Genomic DNA, 17,975 nt, shown 5'->3' on the forward strand with positions numbered 1-17,975 from the left:
AACAGAAAAAATACCCCAAACACACATCTTCTTCCTGTGCGTGGGGCCACCCTCATGCTTTAAGAGAGGGGAGCCCTTCCATTTTGACCATATTAACAGAAGTCCATAAAAGCAAAAGCAGAAAGAGCACTTTTACACTGCATTCTTCAACACTTAAAAAACAATCTACCAGGACCAGTTACACGCTTGTTCCATTACATGTCACAAAACAATTGTCTCTGTGCATGCTGGTGCTTTTAAAGCTGACACTGCTGTTGGCTTAAAAGCTGTTTGCATTACATCTGTCCATTAAGTATAGATTTCAATATGTACAGCACCAAGGTGAATAAATCAAATGTACACTCACACCACAACCAGAGAACTGCTGTAGTAAATGCATCTGCCTGAAATTCTCACATCCCTGCCTTATTATCATTTTATATTTAAAATACCAACATAACGTCATCAGGTTTTCTATGAACTCGATCACAATCATTCATTAACCACCTCTGTGTTGGTGTGGTACCGACAAATTACTGCCATACAAAAAGTGGAGGAGTCTCCCCAGGTTGGGGGATGCTGAGCCCTGGTTAAAGCACTGTTCTGATACCCAGTAGCTCAGTTCGTCGTTCTGCCAAAGACTTGCAAAGTGGCTGTGGCTCGGTTGGATGTGTTGGATATGTGTGGATATGTACAGACTGTTTTAGCACCAAAATTAGATATAGATGCTTTCTAATCCAAGTTCAGAAGAGACCTGGGGGCCATATTCAGGCTGCCTTTTATACATGCTCGTATTGCTATCACAGCTACTTACTGACTGGTCCAGCAGTGGCCTGAATAGCTCCCTAGTGAGCATCTAAGTTACTGTCAAAGTCCACATGCCATGCAAAATGGTCCCAGTACAGCCCTTTATCTCTTTGTCTTGGCTCCCTCCTCTGTAATGCAGGGACAGTAACAAACCTCAGCAAGGCTATGGAGACGTTCAGGTCCCAGTGAAGAGGACAACATGGCTACTTTTTTTAGGCAAAGATGTACTGTGCTGAAACAACATAAGGGGACCTGGTTTTAGAAGAGTTTGCCACCTGCAAGAGCTTACTCCAGATAGAATATGCAAGAGTTAAAAAAGGAATGTAGAAGTTAGCAGGAGTGCACCCTGGCACCTGTAGCAGCAGTTTTACATTGACTATGCTGTATTCCAGCTTAGCTATTTCCAGATGGCACTGTATTTTACAATTTCCTCTTGCAGTTCACTGCTATCATACATATATATAGTACAACAAAGATGTACACAAGAGTGAATTATTGCCTGTCCTTTGTTGTACACTCTTTCCCAAACATCTGGGGCTTTATTTATGTGGCATTTAGTCTTCCTCCGAGGAGTATCTTTGCCTGGAAAAACAATATATGCAGCAGCTACAAAAGATAAGGAGAAAGAGAACAGTGTGGCTAATAATGAGAACACCAACAGCAAAAATGTACAGGGTTTTGTCACAGTAATCCTGAGGCTGATGGAAAGGTGGGATGAAATTTGGCAGGTACACAGAAAAAACCCAGTAGTTCCCAAGAATGAACCAGAGAAAGAGAAAAAGGCTGAGGGTTAGATGGATGTAGTACTTGTGAGCGTTCTGCCTCCAGGGATATTCGTCATCATCGTCATCATCAATCACAACAGACTTGGAAAGCAGCTGCCTCATCCTGGTTGAGTCGTACAGCAGGAGAGTGACCTGGAGGCGTTGGGGGAGAAAAAGGAATAAGTAAACTGGCTGCAGAAAGTATGAACACCTTCTGGCCATGGCCAGCCTTTGGACCAAATTAAGGTTGAGTGTGTCAAAATCATGTAAAAGAAAGCTGAGGAGCCACAAATGAGGCAGATCCTGCTGGAAAATAACCCGTTTTTTTTTTTTTCCCTACAGTTTATTCACCAGGGAGATTTAGGCCAGACATTGGAAAAAACTTGCCAATGGTAAGGATGGAAAGGCATGAGAACAGATTGTGTAGGGAGATGGCAGCAGCTCCCACGCTGGAGACTTTTAAGAACAGTTTAGAGTAACTGCTAAATGACTTAAGTAGAGTAGTTCCTGCCTTGTAGTGGGTGGATTTGTCTCTCCTAACTCTTATTTTCCATAATATATAGGTGAATCAGCTTAAATAAAATTTGAAGGATCTAGACTTTGACCTAAACCCCAAATAAACTGCTTCAGATACTTGGAATGATTCTGTCAAGTTTTCTTCAATTAAGCATCATTTTCTCAGATTGCTCCATTCCTGCCTTCAGTCAGTACTAGCAAAGAAATAGATGGAATATCATAGTACCATGAGGTTAGGAAGGCCTGGTCTGCAGGGAAATGCAGTAGGACTCATCAGCAATGCTTAGAAGATTTCTAGTTTAGTCTTGGCAATGCAAAGTATGTAGGTAGGTTGACTGCAGCGTAGAGAAGCTTTTAAATTTCTGTCCCCTAAGTGATTTTCTTCATTTTGGTAGATTTGTAGGAGGGGTATATACAGGGCCCAATGAGGATTTGGGCCAAACATTGTGAAACCTGGGTTATCTTGCTGCATCTGAAACAGTTGCCCCAGTCCACAAGGCAGATCTGGGCCAGAATGACTTGCCGCTAAATGATGTCCGTCGCAGGACAGCGTTCATTCAGACTTCATCCTATACCCATCCTCTGACCTTCTAACTCTCAGAGGTCAAGCAAATGTAGTGCTCAGTGAAGTTGGTGCGGTCCGATGAACATAAGAGAGGGCAGAGTTGAGACAGGTGGAATTTGGCTACAGATTAAGCACTATGAGGTGACACGTGAGTTAGGCCAATCAAATTCTGACCAAATGTATTGCCAGACTGCAAAGAAGGCAGTCCTGCTGTCAACTGAAGCCAAATTATTTGACGTCAGCAAGAATATCAACTGACCCGCTTACCGTCTTATTTAGGGTGAGAAAAACTGACTTTAAACCAGAAATAGCTAAGAAACGGTCAACGTTTTTGATGAAGGCCTCAATTCATCAGCGTGAGAATTTCCTTTCAATTCTTCTCTATTCTTTTCTAAACTATTATTAAATGAACCTTTGATTATACAGTTAAGTCCACTGGTGTGACCGAATGACTAAGCATTTGCCAGTAGAGCTCATAGCATAGCAAATTCCTTATAACGAGATTAAGCACTTTCTTTTTTTCTCCGTTTACTTATTTACTGACCAAAGATCCTCGGGGGGGTGATGCATATCCCAGTGATCTACTGCAGTTTGGTTACCACTGTGACAGAGTCCAGGGGATGCAGAGACCCGCAGAGGAATATTCTTTCCCCTTTCTTTCAATCCTGGCAGAGAAAAGGGGCTAGAAATGTTATCCAAGGGGAACGTAGGTAGCTCCTGTCTGCAGCGTCTGCTGGCTGCAATATGCCATGCTGTCAAGTTGGAGACTAGCAGGTTCCCTTTCAAGGGAGAAGCTTGTCCCTTGAAACATCAGGCCACAGCCCATCAGGTCTATCCCATCTGCTCAGCTGGTGCCAGGCTCCTGGGAATGTAAGAGTGCTGGGTTGCTGCTGCCACCATTAGCTATGCAGGACAGCCCATGCTACCAGTACAGATGTTCTCCCCAGAAGCAGCACTTGCTCTTCTTAGCTCTTCATGTGGTTCCAAAGCTTTTCTTTCAGCTCTGCCCCTCTTCCTTCCTTTGGTAGGAGCATCGTTGGGACAGCAAAAACCAGTTTTGCTTAATTCTGCTGAGAAGCCTTAAAGTAGCTCTGCAGTTTGTTGCGAGAAGCCTCTTCGTGCCTACTAGCAGCCAGTTAACACCGTCTGCAAAGGGACTGTCAGAACGGGGCAATCCTTTACCCTACAGTCAACGCAGGGTTATGGCTTTATAGTGATCAGGGTGTAGCATGGATATGAGGATGTCTCTACTTGTCAAGCAGCCAGGCTCTGGCTCAGGGAAGGTATAAGTGAGCACAGTCCACTGGAAGACAGGTAGCTGTGGTTAGAAAATGCTGTGCTAGAGTAATAAGCCCTGCTGTGATGCAAGGGTATATTTACTCTGGAAGGAAGCCATGCTGCTGCATAGTCATTGCTCCTGGCCAGGTCAGAGTGGGAATAAATGGAAATTGTGAAGGGCTATGTACGAACACCTGTAGTTTTATGGTATTGCCAAAGCTAGGAGAGAAACTTCACTTTTTGTCCAGCCTGTGTGTCTGAAAATGAAGGAGAAAGGTCTGGCAGGCTTGGAAGACTGTGGAAATAAGACCCCATTTACCACATGCATCCATGTTATGTAGTCATTTCCCTCAGGAGGGATGGTTGCACAGATGCTGTGATGTAGGAGGAAGTCACACCACAATGTGTGGGACAGTGCTGGAGGCTGAACTTATTAGTGTCTCACTTGACTGACGGGTGCTTTAGGTGCTGGAACAAGCACAGTTCAATCCCCATAGCTCTCTGCAGCACAGCATGCACATAGCTGTCTGGAGCCATCATTATGTCTTAACTAGCAAGTCAAAGTCTAGGCACACAAAATATTTCTCACACACAGAAGGCACATTACCTTTAAGCTGCCAATCACGCCACCCACCAGCAGATATAATGGAATTAGTGGCTGAACTGGGCAATCTTCCAAAAACTTCATTCCTGAACAGCAAAAATTAATGTTTGTTATCTCAAGTGATCAAATAGTGCAGCAAGCTGTACAGTGAAAACTAAAGATAGTGTAAGTGAAGTGTGGTGCTTAGACTCAAGACTTGTATCCAGCATCTACTGAAATAGGGGCTGAATTAAAGGGGGTTTGCATCCCCCACTCCAGGAGAGAGACCGTGAACAAGTGAAAGGCAGGAGAAGGAAGAGAGAGAGCAAAGGTAACAACAGCATTATGGTTGATCCGGCATTACTGATTGGAGCCATGTACACAGGTCATTAGCTTCAGCCCCTGCATCTTTGTTAAATGAATGACTGAAGGAGCTGGACAGGACATTTTCATCAGCAGTAGAAAATTCATTGAAAATCAAAACTGTTTGTGAAAAGAAGGAATTCTGATAAGCTGCTCCCAAGCCTTGCCTGCTCATTAGCTCTCGTGAGTGGTATGTTCCCGAGTTAAATGCCTTGAAGCTTGGGACCCAGCACCCATGGGAGTGCCTGGAACCATTTTAGCTTCCCAGGCAGCTGATAGGGAACCACAGAAGCTCCAGTTTCCAGGCTGTTTGGGTTGCTGGAGGCTAAAAGCATTGGTTGTTATGGAGCCAAGGATCCTGGCAACCCTCAAAAATCTACTGCTAGAAAGAGAAAGCTGGGTAAGTTTTAGGGAAGGGAGTGTATGGCAGTACAAGGATGTTGCTGGCAGTAGACACGGCAGCTTGTGATACAGGTCTGTGGCAGAGAGACTCATCTGTCCAAATATAGATGTCTGCAATGCAGGCATCCATATCTGAACTAGTTTCCTAGACTCTCTTTATAGTCAATAGTGAGAAATAGACACTTGTAAAATTCAATTCATCTCATCCTAAGACAGGCATTTAAAATAGGTCGGATGAGTTGGGCCCTGAAAGTGCGTCTTTCTCTCTGTGGCTATACAAGGAATCTAGACAGCCAGCTATAGATATCTAAAGTTAGCTGAGATGAATCCCCTGCCCAAGTCTCTTACCCAGTGGCATCTTTAGCCGATTTTAAACTGTTCATTACACTATAATTATATTGTTATTGATCCCGTGTTTCAGGACTTCTACTCATCAGTCGCAGGGGACAGAAAGGATTTTCTGTTTTCTTCTTGTTGTGTAAGTCATTTTCAAGGAGAAATTTTTCTCTGAATAATTGGGGTTATCTAGATGCAGGATACTGAAAGTAATGTGATGGTCTTCATGCTAAACATTGTCTTAGTGCTAAACATTGCCTTAGTGCTAAACATGGTCTTGCCTCCATGTTCAGAACTACACTGAACAGGAGAAATCAGGAAAGAAGTACCAGTGGTTTGGGTTTGGTTTTTTTTTTTTTTGCTTTTTTCTGTACCTGTAATCCTCTTCAGCTTATCAATTTGCATGCCAAATCCACTGCTATTGCTGGTCCAGAACATTGCTGATGTCCTGAACCTCTCCTGTGCTCTTTGCATAGCATAATGCAGTGTTCTGGATTGTGGGTGCTTGCTATAGGTCTTACTTTAGTCATAGGATACGAGGCGGTGTCTTGTGATCTGCTGAGAGTAAGGACTGTGGAGTCCAGAGGACTCCTCTACACTAAGTATTTATTACCAGCCTTCTCATAATTGGAAAGGGGTGGACTTAGACTGATTTGGACTCTTTCCCTTTTTGTCCCCTCTTGCAAGGCTGTAATTTTTTGTCCGTTTTGCCACTATGTAACACTGAGAGCTGCTCAGACTCCCAACTTTACAGGGGTGGGCAGCAGGGAAATCGTCACAAATTATATCATTTTCAGAAAGCAGCTGCCAGGGGTTTCAGAGTCCTTGGCCCTGTAATAGCCTGCCACAAAAGCAGCTGGCCAGGGATCTCAGGGAATGTATTTCAGTTTAGGAACCTAGGCAATTGCTATTTCCAGTGTGTTACTGCGATTTTGAGTTGAGGCCAAAAGAAAAAAAATTAATCAAGAAAACATGTCATTTTTTTTCATGAAGCTATGATTCTGTTTCCCAGACAAATCTATTTTGGAGTCCTTTCATATATGTAACATGACAGCAGTCCATCTTGGGAAGGATTTGAATGACAGGGAGCGGTACTCTGTAGGTTTTGGGAGAATATTGCAGGCAGATATGACAGCAAAAGAGCTTCTCTAAGGACACTGTTTTGGGCAGTGCTGTGGCATGGCCCACAAATGCCACACTAACCAAGTGGCCTTGTGACTTGTGATTATCCATGAGATGCTTGACCTCATTTTAGCTGCTTTGCTCTTCTCAGGTAGCTGAAAATACCTAAAGTGCATCCCATAATAAAGGAGGGCTGCTATATAGCAAGGCTAATCTGGTGTCTGCTCCCCATCTTCTCTTTTCGCAGGGAAGTGGTGGAATCACCATCCCTGGAGGTATTGAAAAGATGGGTAGATGTGGTGTTTAGAGACGTGGTTTAGTGATGGGTTTTGTCAGTGTTGGGTTGATGGTTGGACTCAATGATATGAAAGGTCCCTTCCAACCTAGACAATTCTATGATTCTATGATTCTAATAGGAGACAAAGGACACAACATGCCAGGCCATTTTCAGTTGTTCCTAGTGGACGGCTGCAGCTGCCATCACTTAGCGTAGACCTCAGTTGGGCCCTGGACTGTGGTCTTTACACTAGGATGCTGCAGAGGATTTATCTCAAAGTAATTGCTTCTGGGCACCATTTTATCAGAAAGCATCTCAGCAAATCAACAGAAGCGCACAGAAACAGTGAGTGGCTGAAGGACTGAAATGCAAGGAAAGATTATGTTAACAACAGTCGCCAAAGAGCAAGACTGGCTCCCACATAAAGGCACAGAGTATGAGAACAGGCTTCAGACAACTATCGGGAGCACTTGGTAGTTGAGGAATTATTTGGTGTAGATATAACCATGAGCGGTAGTACTGGGTTAAATCTGAACAGAGGAACATTTAGACTGCCTATTGAGGAAACGATGTCATCAGCTTTCAGATGTGATTTAGCTACCCCTGGGGGACGCTGTGTATAAAGGCAGTCTGGACAAAGTACAAGAATGTGTTATTGGGAGCAATCCTTCACTGTCCCGGAAACTAAAAGAAATTCTCAAAAAAAATTTCTATAAGGTCCTTCCATAGCTCGCTCTATTTTTTGAGTGTTTAGTGAGAAAAAGGGGATCATCTCTGCAAGGAAAACTTAGAAAGCTGCTAAACAATCTGCGGCTTAAATGATGTCGCAAGTCTGGAGCTTGGAAAATTTGCCGAGTCCTTTTCATGTATCTTGACTTATGCTGTGATTTACAGTGCTACCAAATTTTAGAAGTGTATAATGTTAGTGTGTAATTATTACCGCAGCTACCAGTTCTTCATCTCTGAGTTTTAATGAATATTATTATAATTTATTTGTTAACATTTGAAAATATCTCACAGTTTTCCTCTGCAGAAAGCTAGCGCCAAAATGACTGGAGGCACATCAGCAAGTTATTCTCTGAGATCATGGTAACAGAATGTTATCAGAAAATCAGAGGCTTTTGCCTGGATAATAAATATCTGCATTTTCCTTGACATTTCATTTTCCTAAAAATGTCTTTGCAGATACGTAGCTGCAGGAAACCAATATCCTCTGACAACACCATATTACAGTGACATTATCTCTTAATTTCACTAAGTTGTGAAAAAAAAAGGGGGGGGGGGCTTTATATCTGATGCAGGAGATACCCAGAGCTCCAGGCTAATATCTTGCCATACACTTTCCAATTCTCACTGATCTTAAAGATATTATGAAATATTCCTAGGAAACAATATTTATAAGTGGTCAGGCTCCAGTCCTAGATTCATTCCCAGAAGGCTGGCTGTCAATATGCATGCAAGCTGTACCACACTTTGAATTATACCTTCCCACCCCTATTCCACAGCTCAGGCACATTCAACCTGGGGAAAAACTAAAGCTAAAATCCTCTTAAGGGATAAATAGCAATTTTAAGTCATGGATAAGCATAAGAGCCTAAGTGTTGAGATGTAACAGTTCAGTCCATTACCCTACTTCCTAATTGCTCCATAATCCCTCATTAGAACTCCCTAATTCCTAATTAGGATGTCCTAATCAGAATCCTACCACAGTCATCACTGGTACTCAGAAGGCCCCAAATAAAGGAAGCAGCACCAACCTTTAGATGAACAGGTTTTTTTAGGGGTTTAGCCAATTATACCAGCCAACAGGCTAGGTGTCCCAACTCCCTTAAAAGTCATCTCATGTCAATGTAGACACCTAAAAGAGGGTGTGGGACTTTCACTATCAGAAACATCCATTTCTCTTAACTGCCTGCAAGGGCAGCACATGATGGTTAGCTTGGTTACAGATGTGTGCAGTCCACATCTAGGTGGGATGCACCTTGCCCACAGCATCTGCACGTAGAGCTCCTTTGCACCATCTTCCACTACTCACGAGGCAGAAGGTGAACAACTTCTCAAGGATACCCATCTAGAATGATTGTAAAGGGTCTTGAGGACAGAACTTGAAATTCAAAGTGATCTGGATACACTGGAAAAAGACATCCAAAATCTACAAGAGGACAACCGATAAAGCTGAACACTGCGTATAGGAGAGAAAACTTCAATGTAAATAAAAAATGAGAAATGTCTGATAGGGAGCAGTGCTGCCAAAACCCATCTGGGCTTACAATGCACCATAAGCTAAATTGGAGCCAATGAGTTGGTGCAGAGAGAGCATCTTTCATTTTGAGGTGTGTTTACAGGAATCCTGCATGTTAAACAGAGGAGCTAATTATTCTGCACTGCTCATTCCTCAGGTCTCAGCCGGAGCCTTGTGTTCCTTTTTTTTAACTTTTTTTTTAGGGGAAAAAAAAATAGTTACATTGGCCAGAGGCCAAAGGCAGGAGGCAAAAATGCAAAAAAAAACCCAGCTACAGAAACAGCAACCTGTGAGGTCAGGATGAAAGAAGTAGGTTTTTGAGATCTCTGGAAAAAAAAGAGAAGACGGAGTGAGGTTATAATAGCAGCCTTCAAACAGTTCAAAGGTTCTCTTGAGTAGGACGGTGACCAATCTGTCTTTGTGACCACGGTGGGTAGGACAGGCTGTAATCTGTTTAATTTGCCATAGGGAAGATTTAGGTTGGATATGGGGAAAAATATTTTGTCTGTGAGAGCAATAAAATGCTGAAATAGGCTCCTTGGGAAGCTATGGAATTTCCTTGAGCGAGGGCAAGTCAGACATCTGTCAGGGATGCCATGAGGAAGTGAGCCTATCTGAAAGTGGACGTGGGCCGGTGTCTCTACTGATGTTTCTCAAGTAGGGGTTGCAACCCATGTGGAGGATGTGAAAGGCCCAAAGGGAGCAGTGAAGTGTTAGAAAATGCTCAGTTTAAAAAAAAATAAATTAAAAAAGTCTATGTTAATGGTAAGGAAAAGGTGACAGTTAAGAAAAGAAGAGCCTTACATGGTTTAAAAATGTATAAAATTCTGCAGCTCAAAGGATTTTCCTTTCCTTTCTTAAATATTTGATCTTGAAATGCTACTTGCAAATCCAGCCTTTGGGGTGCGGTTATACAGAGACAGATCAGCCAAAAACCAGGTCTCACTTTCAAAAAGGTGGAGAAATAACAGCCTAGATCATCGCTTCTTCCCTTCCAGCCCTACGCTTCTAAGATTTTTGCAATGCACTTAATACAGAGGGATCCTGATTAGTGAAATCTTCTCAAGTGTCGGATTCTGAGCTTCCTCCCACAGACAGAGCCCTGTGTTGAGGTAAGACACACTGGAGGGGTTTTTAAGACAAATAGGGTCAGAATTCAAGCACTGCTTCCTCCCCGCCATGCAATGTGGGCTGGGATTCTGTCTGAAGCTAAAGTACCAACACACAGGTTTAGCAGTTGGAAACTCTTAAGTTTTCCAACTCCTTTCTCCCACCAAACGTGTTAACCTGACACACAGTGCTGGGAATTTCCTTATTTTTAAATTGCTTTAGTAGTCAACTTACCTGTAAAAGTCATGGAGAGTGGTAAGGCAAGGAAAGCGAGGAGCCCAAATATAAAGCATGCTGTGAATGAGAAAAGAGAGACGGCGTTATTGGGGCTGGTTGAAGTTTAGAGACCAGCAATTCCATCCAATGCTTTACAGACGCTGTTTATCCATAAAGTTGTGTAGCAAGAAATGCAGCGCACTTGATGGGGCGGGAATATCGTGTTTATGGTGCAGCATTTGAGATTATGAGACCAGCAAGCGGTTTATCACTCTCTCAGAGCTCAAGCTTCCATTTCTCAACTCGTATATTGTTAGTCCTTGTATCGGGAGAAGAGCAATGAGAGACACAAACTGCTTTTGTTGCTACTACTTCTAGCTGTCTTATCGCAAGGGCAAGGACTCAGCCACTGCTGCCTTAGGCTGCACCAGCTTCAGAGGCACTGCCAGGTGACTGCAGTAACAAGTAACTTCGCATCAGCTAATCCATGGCAACTGATGAGCCTGTATCTGTTTGCTAAGCAAATAGCAGCTTTAATGCCATTGCACTTAGTTTTCACCGATAGCTAAATGAACGGTCTTTGTCGCAGATGTGAGTGGTTTCTGGCTGATCTAACTCCCTGACCCAGCTCAGCTGATGAACGCAGAGGCAGCAGCCCCACTGCAAGGAGTGAGACCTGTCATTGGGATAGGTTAGCTTAAACTGCATGGAAGGATGCTCTTAGGGGTGCATATCATACTGCTCCCACAGATGAGTGGATCTGAGGTGCTTAGTTACTCCCCAGAAAGCCGCTGGTGTATCAGAGCCCTGATATTTTCCCAGCACAGCCTGATGCTGCAGAGGATGAATGCTTACCTCTGCAGAAAGTGAGAAACAACAGCGTCAAGAACAGTGTGAGCAGCCTGTCTTATAAGAGCTGTCACCTCTGTGCCTGATCATGAGCACATTGGCAATATTACAGTGAAATGCTGCCCCGCGAAATGAGAGTAAAACATAATGAGGACATTCTGTGGGGAGCATCCCTGCAGAGCGCTTCTGCAAATGGCTCAATCTGCAAGTAGATGCCTGAGGAGGCAAAAGGGCGGTAAGCAGAGGTGGGCATAGATTGCAGAGGGGCTGAGAAGGGCATGGAGAAGCAAAGGAGTAGGATGTCTCCTGGGAGGCTTGTGAAGAAAATCGTGGAGCAAGCATTTGGGGTTGGTTTGGGACCCAGGACCTTCCCCAGGCAAACTGTGTCAGGCAGTTCCCCGTGCCAGAGGACGGTGACCTCTGCGAGGCGAACGGCGTCCTCCTCGCCACGCAGGAGCGGGGACACTGCCAGCACCCTGCCTACAGTGCCGCTCTAGGGAACTCTGCAACGCTGCCAAAACATCGCCCTCGGGGCGCCTCAGAGAAAAAGGCGGACATGGTTGATTCCATTTTACAGAAGGAGAAACTGAGACAGAGGACACGGGAGCGGCATCAAAATTCAGGGCAGATCCACCAGGCTTTCTAACTCTCAGACACTTTTCATGGGAACACACCACCCCCCACACGCTGCTCGTGTTTTCTCCGCAGAGAACGAGGATCTTACACTTCAGCGCTGGAGAGACATCTTCCTTTCTCAGGAGGAGCATGTTTGTTATCTCTGTGAATTGGTAGAGACTGAAGATATTCTGAGCTGAAGAAAGCACTTCTGTTTCTTTGTGCGACCCCCTCCTTCTCTCCCCGGTTGGCTGGTCTCTCTCTCTCTCACACACACATTTTTGCTCAGGCTCTCCTGTCTCCTGAATGCTGCACAGTACAGAAATTCTTCCTCTGCTTGAATAGTGTCCTACACTTGACTAAGCTCTTTCAGACGCTGACAGCCTCTCATTAGAACAACTCAGCCTCGAGCCTCCCTTTTCACCACGTCACATTTCGTGCTCATTCCTCTTTCTGTTCCATGATCTAGACTATTATTTTCACATTCGCGAGCGTTGCTATTGTAGCTGAGGTGGGCTTCCAACACACCTATGAACATCACCTGAAAATAGTGCCCACAGTCCAGGCAACTCATTTATTTGATGTCCAAATGAGCATAGTTCAGCTCTGCAGGAGCTGCGTCCACTGCCTGGTGTTGCTAGAAGTCCTTCACTGCGACACAGCTCTTGGAGCGACATCACCCTTCTGCCTGGGATTTCATAGCTGCCTCCTGCTTCTGCCCTTGCTGCAGGGGCAAGAACTCAGGAGCCTGGTAGGAGGAGGAATCGTGTCATTTCTTCTTCATGCAGCATGTGGTCTGTCTGACCCCCAGGGAGGGACGCTGCAACGAGCTTGGGGGGGCCCATGTATATGTGGGGCTGCGCATCTGGCACACAGGTGTCCATGTTTGCTTGTGTCTAGCCTCTACCCAAGAGCTTGATTTTGGAGGGGAGAAATGGGAGGTAGGGACCACTCGGAGCTCAAGAGAAAAAGATAATGGTTCATTAATTCCTCTCCCAAAGCAGTCGCTGGGAATGTATTTGCTCATTATCTCCCCATTCAGCTACAGCCTCTTAGGTCTCGAATTGGAGGGGCAGATGCATAGTCTGGGAAGGCTTCCAGATCCATGTTTAACAAAGTGAGACTCTCAACAATTGACTACACAACTGGCAGGGCTCCGCAGCCGCTCTCAGTGCCGCTAGCAACACTAAAGACTGTTTTCCCCGAAACATGTGGGGTTTTCACAGAAATGCTGCTCAGTTCGGGACACACACACTCTCTGCCTACATTTGTCTGGGTTGGTGCTGCCCCGTTCTGGTCTGAAGATAAATTGCTCAAGAAAATGGTATTTGCCGCAGGGCAGCACAGCTATGCAGAGAGGATGCTGCTGTCTGTGCAGTTTCACGTGTGGGGCTTTTAATATTTTTTAAGTCAGTGATGTCGCTTCACAGGCTGATCAGAGAAGTCCCTGGAACCATTCCTAGAAAAAAAGCAGCAGAAAAGGGCAGGTCGTGTCCAAAACTACCATAGGGTCAGGGAAGTGTCTCCAGACATGGCTCAGAAGGACATCTACCCTGGTGTCAGGGCACCAGGCAGGATGCTCCCCTGCTCTGTACTGTCAGGGCAGCTCGTGGTGGGGCACTGGTGAAGTCCTGCTTTGGGAGGCATTAGCGACTGAGTCCTAATGGGCCAGGAAATGGGTGAAGGGAAGAGCTTGTGCCTGGGATCATAACAGAGGAAGAGGAGAGCAAGCAGCTTTACATCTTGCACATTTGTTGAAATCTGTAGGCACAAAAATCGGATCAGTGGGTACAGGTTTTGTGTCTCTTGCCCAGCAGGACAGTCAGCTGATATAAATCTGCTGTTTAGCTGGGTTATTCCTGCCAGGGTCTCCCCACAGAAGTAAATTACTTTGAAATCACCATTAATGTTATGGCTGTACGTCGTGGTCTCTCTTCTATCTGATGCCTGAGCTGTTACATCTTCCATTGCCATGCCCCTGCCCTGCAACCCTCTTCCCTTCCCTCTGCGACTCCCTTCTTCTCTGTCCCCAGTTATGTGCCTGGCCCCAGGGCATGCAGCAGATGAGTTGTCCTCTGGCATGTGGGATGGATCTGGAGGCAGGATTGGACGTGACACCAATTCACCTCCTGGGCTCCTCAGACTTTGTTTTGCTGCTGTGATTTTTCCAAGCACTTGGAAGTTTCAAATCAACTCAGGCTGTCCTTGTTTACTTTGAAGACAGAGAAGAGTTCCTTTCTTTTCAGGTAAGAAGTCCTCACAGGATTTTCAGAAGTGATTTATGAGTATAAATCTCAACCTACCCACTCTTCTTAGGTAGTATGCTAATACAGCTGTAGTGCAACCTACTCAGTAGAGTGTGTGACAAGCTCTCTGATCATAAATACAGTAATAAATGAAGTGTTGTGTACATTGCCATCACTCCCAAATGCTGTTTGTTCTATAGCCTGTCAGGATCCTGATAAAAAGGAATTTTTTTTTTTTCTTTAAATGAGATGCTACCAGCTTCCAAACAAATTCTGCAGTTACTCCAGGATTTATCTGCATGAGTGAGCTGAGGAGCAAAACTCTGGGTGTAAACTCACAGTATTCCCATTAGATGCCCTGTGGGAACACTGCTCTGAAGGGGGCTGACTCTCAGCAGTCTGGATGTGAGCAAATTCGGGTCCATTGGCGCAGCCCTGGGACTGATCATGCCCTGAGGCAGATGCAGATGGTAGTGCAGTAGCTTAGCAAGGAGTGTCACGGTGTGCTGTACAGCAGCGTGGACACCGGCACGCTGGAATGCAGATGGGTAGCAGATATTTTCATCCACGTTTTACTCCTTCACAGTATCTGCAGGCATCCCCTGCAGTATTGATAGGGACTTGGAGAAAGGATGCAGTGTGGGGGAGTGCTGCGGTGGCAAAGCAAGTCTCAATGGATCTCTCTGGGGAACCAGCTCCAGCAAGGTCGTATGTTTTACAGACTAGGAGTGAGTCTGCCCACGGCTTTGGTAGTCGAGGATACTGCGTGTCTTTCTGGGCTTTTGAGTGACAGGAAAATGTCACTGTATCAGATGAGATATGCAGAAAAGAATGAGCTAACTTTGAAGGAAAAGAATTAAATCTGTTTAGCTTGGCTAGCCAATGGCCAAATGAGAGAAAATAAAAGCAAGGTTTGAGCACTCAAAAAAGGACCTGTGAGTGATCCAAAGAGCTATGAACGTAGGGACATGAGATGAACCTGAGCAGAAACAAAGATCACTCTGTCCATGAGGCTAAGTGCCATAGCAAGGAGATATATTGATGGAATAGTCTCTTGGGACAAATGGCAGGAATCCCACCCCTGGGGTGATTTAATCCCTTGGCCAAATGAGATACTCAGCAGCTGGAGGATTCAGTATAAGGAACAGCCATTCCCGTGGAGGTCTCCAGTCCCTGTGCAAAGCCACCGTAAGTGGCAGGGGAAGTGGGATAACGCTGACTTGCAGACCAAATCCAAGCTCAGTGCCAGCAGCTGCTTGCTGCATGCTGTTTGCTTAGACAAGTACGGTGAAATAGTACTTTGGTACCCAGATAAGCTATGCCAGCATCACACCACCTAAAATTTAATTTCCAGGTTCCAGCATTGACACCAGCAATGTTGCTCTCATCAGAAATGGTGTAGAATAAGAAGGTGCCAGTAATCTGGGAACCTTCAAGATGGAGAGGATGTAGATGTAGAGGTAGAGGTAGATGTAGATGGAAGTGCTTTGGGGATTAGGCGATATTGCAGAGTTGCTTGTCTGAATTGTATGCCATGCCTCTAGCTACTGAACTGCAGTTATGCCATGGTCTAGGTACTGGATTTAGCCCCTTGTGATTAATTTCCAGATGTACTATTAAAACAAGATTTAGGCATCACATAAAGACCCACCAGTTTGCTTTGCAACAGACCCAGAGTAGTGGATTAGCCTTCTTTTTTTTTCATCAGTTAGTTAAAGACTGCCCTAATGTTCTGAACTTAAATTGCTGTACTAAGAATGAAAATAATTTAAATGATGCTGCACAGGTAGGTTGACTCTTTGGAGTCATTTAAATGTCAGGAGACCGTAGGTACAAATGTAGGGTTGTGCTGAAACGCTCCTTGAAAAATATACACAGGATGATGAGAAAAAGTGAAATTAAGTGTCACTGCACTTCAGGAGGGTTTGCATTTTAATGAACAGAAAATCAATTTTGGATGATGCATAGCTAAAGCTGAGCTGATTTTGAGCGTAAATATAATGAAAACATGAAGATAATGAGTTTCCTGGAATGGTGTTTCTGAGTTGCCTTACTCATGGGTAACTTTTTGGGTACGCAAGAGGGCACTTCTGGTGTAAGAGAGCATAGATGAGATCAGAACTAATCCCTTTCTTTGGAAAAAATTTCAGAAAAATCATTTATTTTCTTTGTCTTCATTAAAGTCCTAGTGGCAATTTAATACCGGGGGGAACAGTGACGTTTTCCTTGTAACAGGTAGGAACAAAAATCATAGAAAATACCACTTTTGCCTTTTTTTTAATTGTGATATTCACCAATGGCCCAGATCCCACCTGCAAGTCCTTTCTGAGGGGTGTGAGGGAGCCCACACCAGCCCGGTCCCGCTCCCAGGGGCTTTCTGTCACCCTGGTTTGGTTTTCTCTGAAGGGTGGTAAGACAGCAAGGAGTTAAGGGGCTTAATCATTAATAAAAGTTCATTCCAAACTTTGAAAGCCTTTCAAGTGAAGCCAAAAGCAGGAATATAAAAGACCTCAAGGTAACAGCCCTAGATTGGGAAGCGCAGCAATTCGTGTGGGTGAAGTATCAATTACGGTGAGTGGTCAAGGGTTTTTTTCTTCTTCTCATATTTGAGTGGAATTAGAAATTGTTCCTGCCTAGAAGTTAAAGCAAAAGGTACTTGCAACTTGAAATGGAGATGCAGTCAGCGGGATTCAGCTGCTTTAAAACCCTTGGATTTTATCCTCTTGCCAACGACACTGCTTCCCTGGTCTTACAAAACCCTACCCTTGAAGCATGTTTCTCCTGTGCCTGTCTGCTCAGCTTGCACGGTCCCCAGCTCAGGTCAGCTTTCTGCTGTGTTGCTCCTCAGAGAGGAAGAACCAGCCTGGTCACCCAGCCCGGGAGCTGTTGGCTCCTTACATCCCTCTGTGTCCTCTACCCTGAATGGGACAAACCAGTTGCTGTCGTGTGGAAGATCTCCTTTCAGATAACTGATGCCTCCTACCCACAACGTGCGGTCTTTTGGGAGGGCTACCCACGCCTGCAGCGGCCGTTGTGCCAGGGGCCAGGCAAGTGGACGGAAGAGGACCCTTGCTCCAAATGTCTCTGGGTGAAAGCGGGGGGAGCTGTTCCTGATCATACTCTGTCACCGACCTCACGTCCCCCTGTCAGCATGCAGGCTGGCAGCAGTTTTGCTTTGCAGGAATTGCCCCTGGGGAGTTTGTTCCCAGGCTGGCTGCCCTGCTCTTTACCGGCTGGTTTTTCCCTGCAAATACTTCTGTGGGACTACATGTAATAACACCACTTGAAACAGGAGACAGACACATTATATTGCTCGGGTTGTCTGCTGCAGCCCGTATTTAGGTATTTGGTGGTGTTTGTATTTGTTTGAAATTTTCCACTGGCCTGCTATAATGCAAATACTGCGGCAGGCAGACGCTGTCGGGATAGAGTTACTATTGCGTGCTCCATCCAAAATTGCCTGGGAAAGGAAATACCTCAGAAAGGAGAGAAGAAAAACAAACTTCAGTGGCAGATTCAGGTGGGACTTGGTATCATCTTCATTGCTTTATATACCTGGCCTAGCGACAGGGCTGCTTAAATACGGAAGGCGATTACTACCAGAACTGCCTTACCATTGCTGGCAATTTTAGATATGCACCGGTGGCAGGCTTTCTCCAGGCCGGCAGTCATTGCGAAGAGCCTTTTGGGGTGTCTGTGGGGAAT

General features: G+C 45.0%; 1 protein-coding gene across 1 annotated transcript; it reads right to left on the reverse strand.

Annotated features, from left to right (window-relative positions):
- Positions 1-1,340: 1,340 nt before the first annotated feature.
- Positions 1,341-17,942, reverse strand: TMEM272 (transmembrane protein 272). Its single transcript, XM_074157950.1, has 4 exons — positions 17,885-17,942; positions 10,579-10,638; positions 4,517-4,599; positions 1,341-1,703 (listed from the first exon to the last, which is right to left on the reverse strand). The coding sequence occupies exons 1-4, from the start codon at positions 17,940-17,942 to the stop codon at positions 1,341-1,343; spliced, it is 564 nt and encodes a 187-aa protein (XP_074014051.1).
- Between the last annotated feature and the right edge of the window lie 33 nt (positions 17,943-17,975).

The sequence above is a fragment of the Numenius arquata genome, chromosome 1 (assembly GCF_964106895.1).
Source record: "Numenius arquata chromosome 1, bNumArq3.hap1.1, whole genome shotgun sequence".
In the NCBI taxonomy this organism is placed as follows: domain Eukaryota; kingdom Metazoa; phylum Chordata; class Aves; order Charadriiformes; family Scolopacidae; genus Numenius; species Numenius arquata.

Bases quoted from the DNA above. Each gene is read 5' to 3' on its own strand.
- TMEM272 (XM_074157950.1), bottom strand. From the start codon at position 17,942: ATGACTGCCGGCCTGGAGAAAGCCTGCCACCGGTGCATATCTAAAATT. The intron at 10,639-17,884 runs GTAAGGCAGTTC...TCTCATTCACAG, and splicing joins ATCTAAAATTGCCAGCAATG to CATGCTTTATATTTGGGCTC. The intron at 4,600-10,578 runs GTAAGTTGACTA...TTTGCTGTTCAG, and splicing joins ACTCTCCATGACTTTTACAG to GAATGAAGTTTTTGGAAGAT.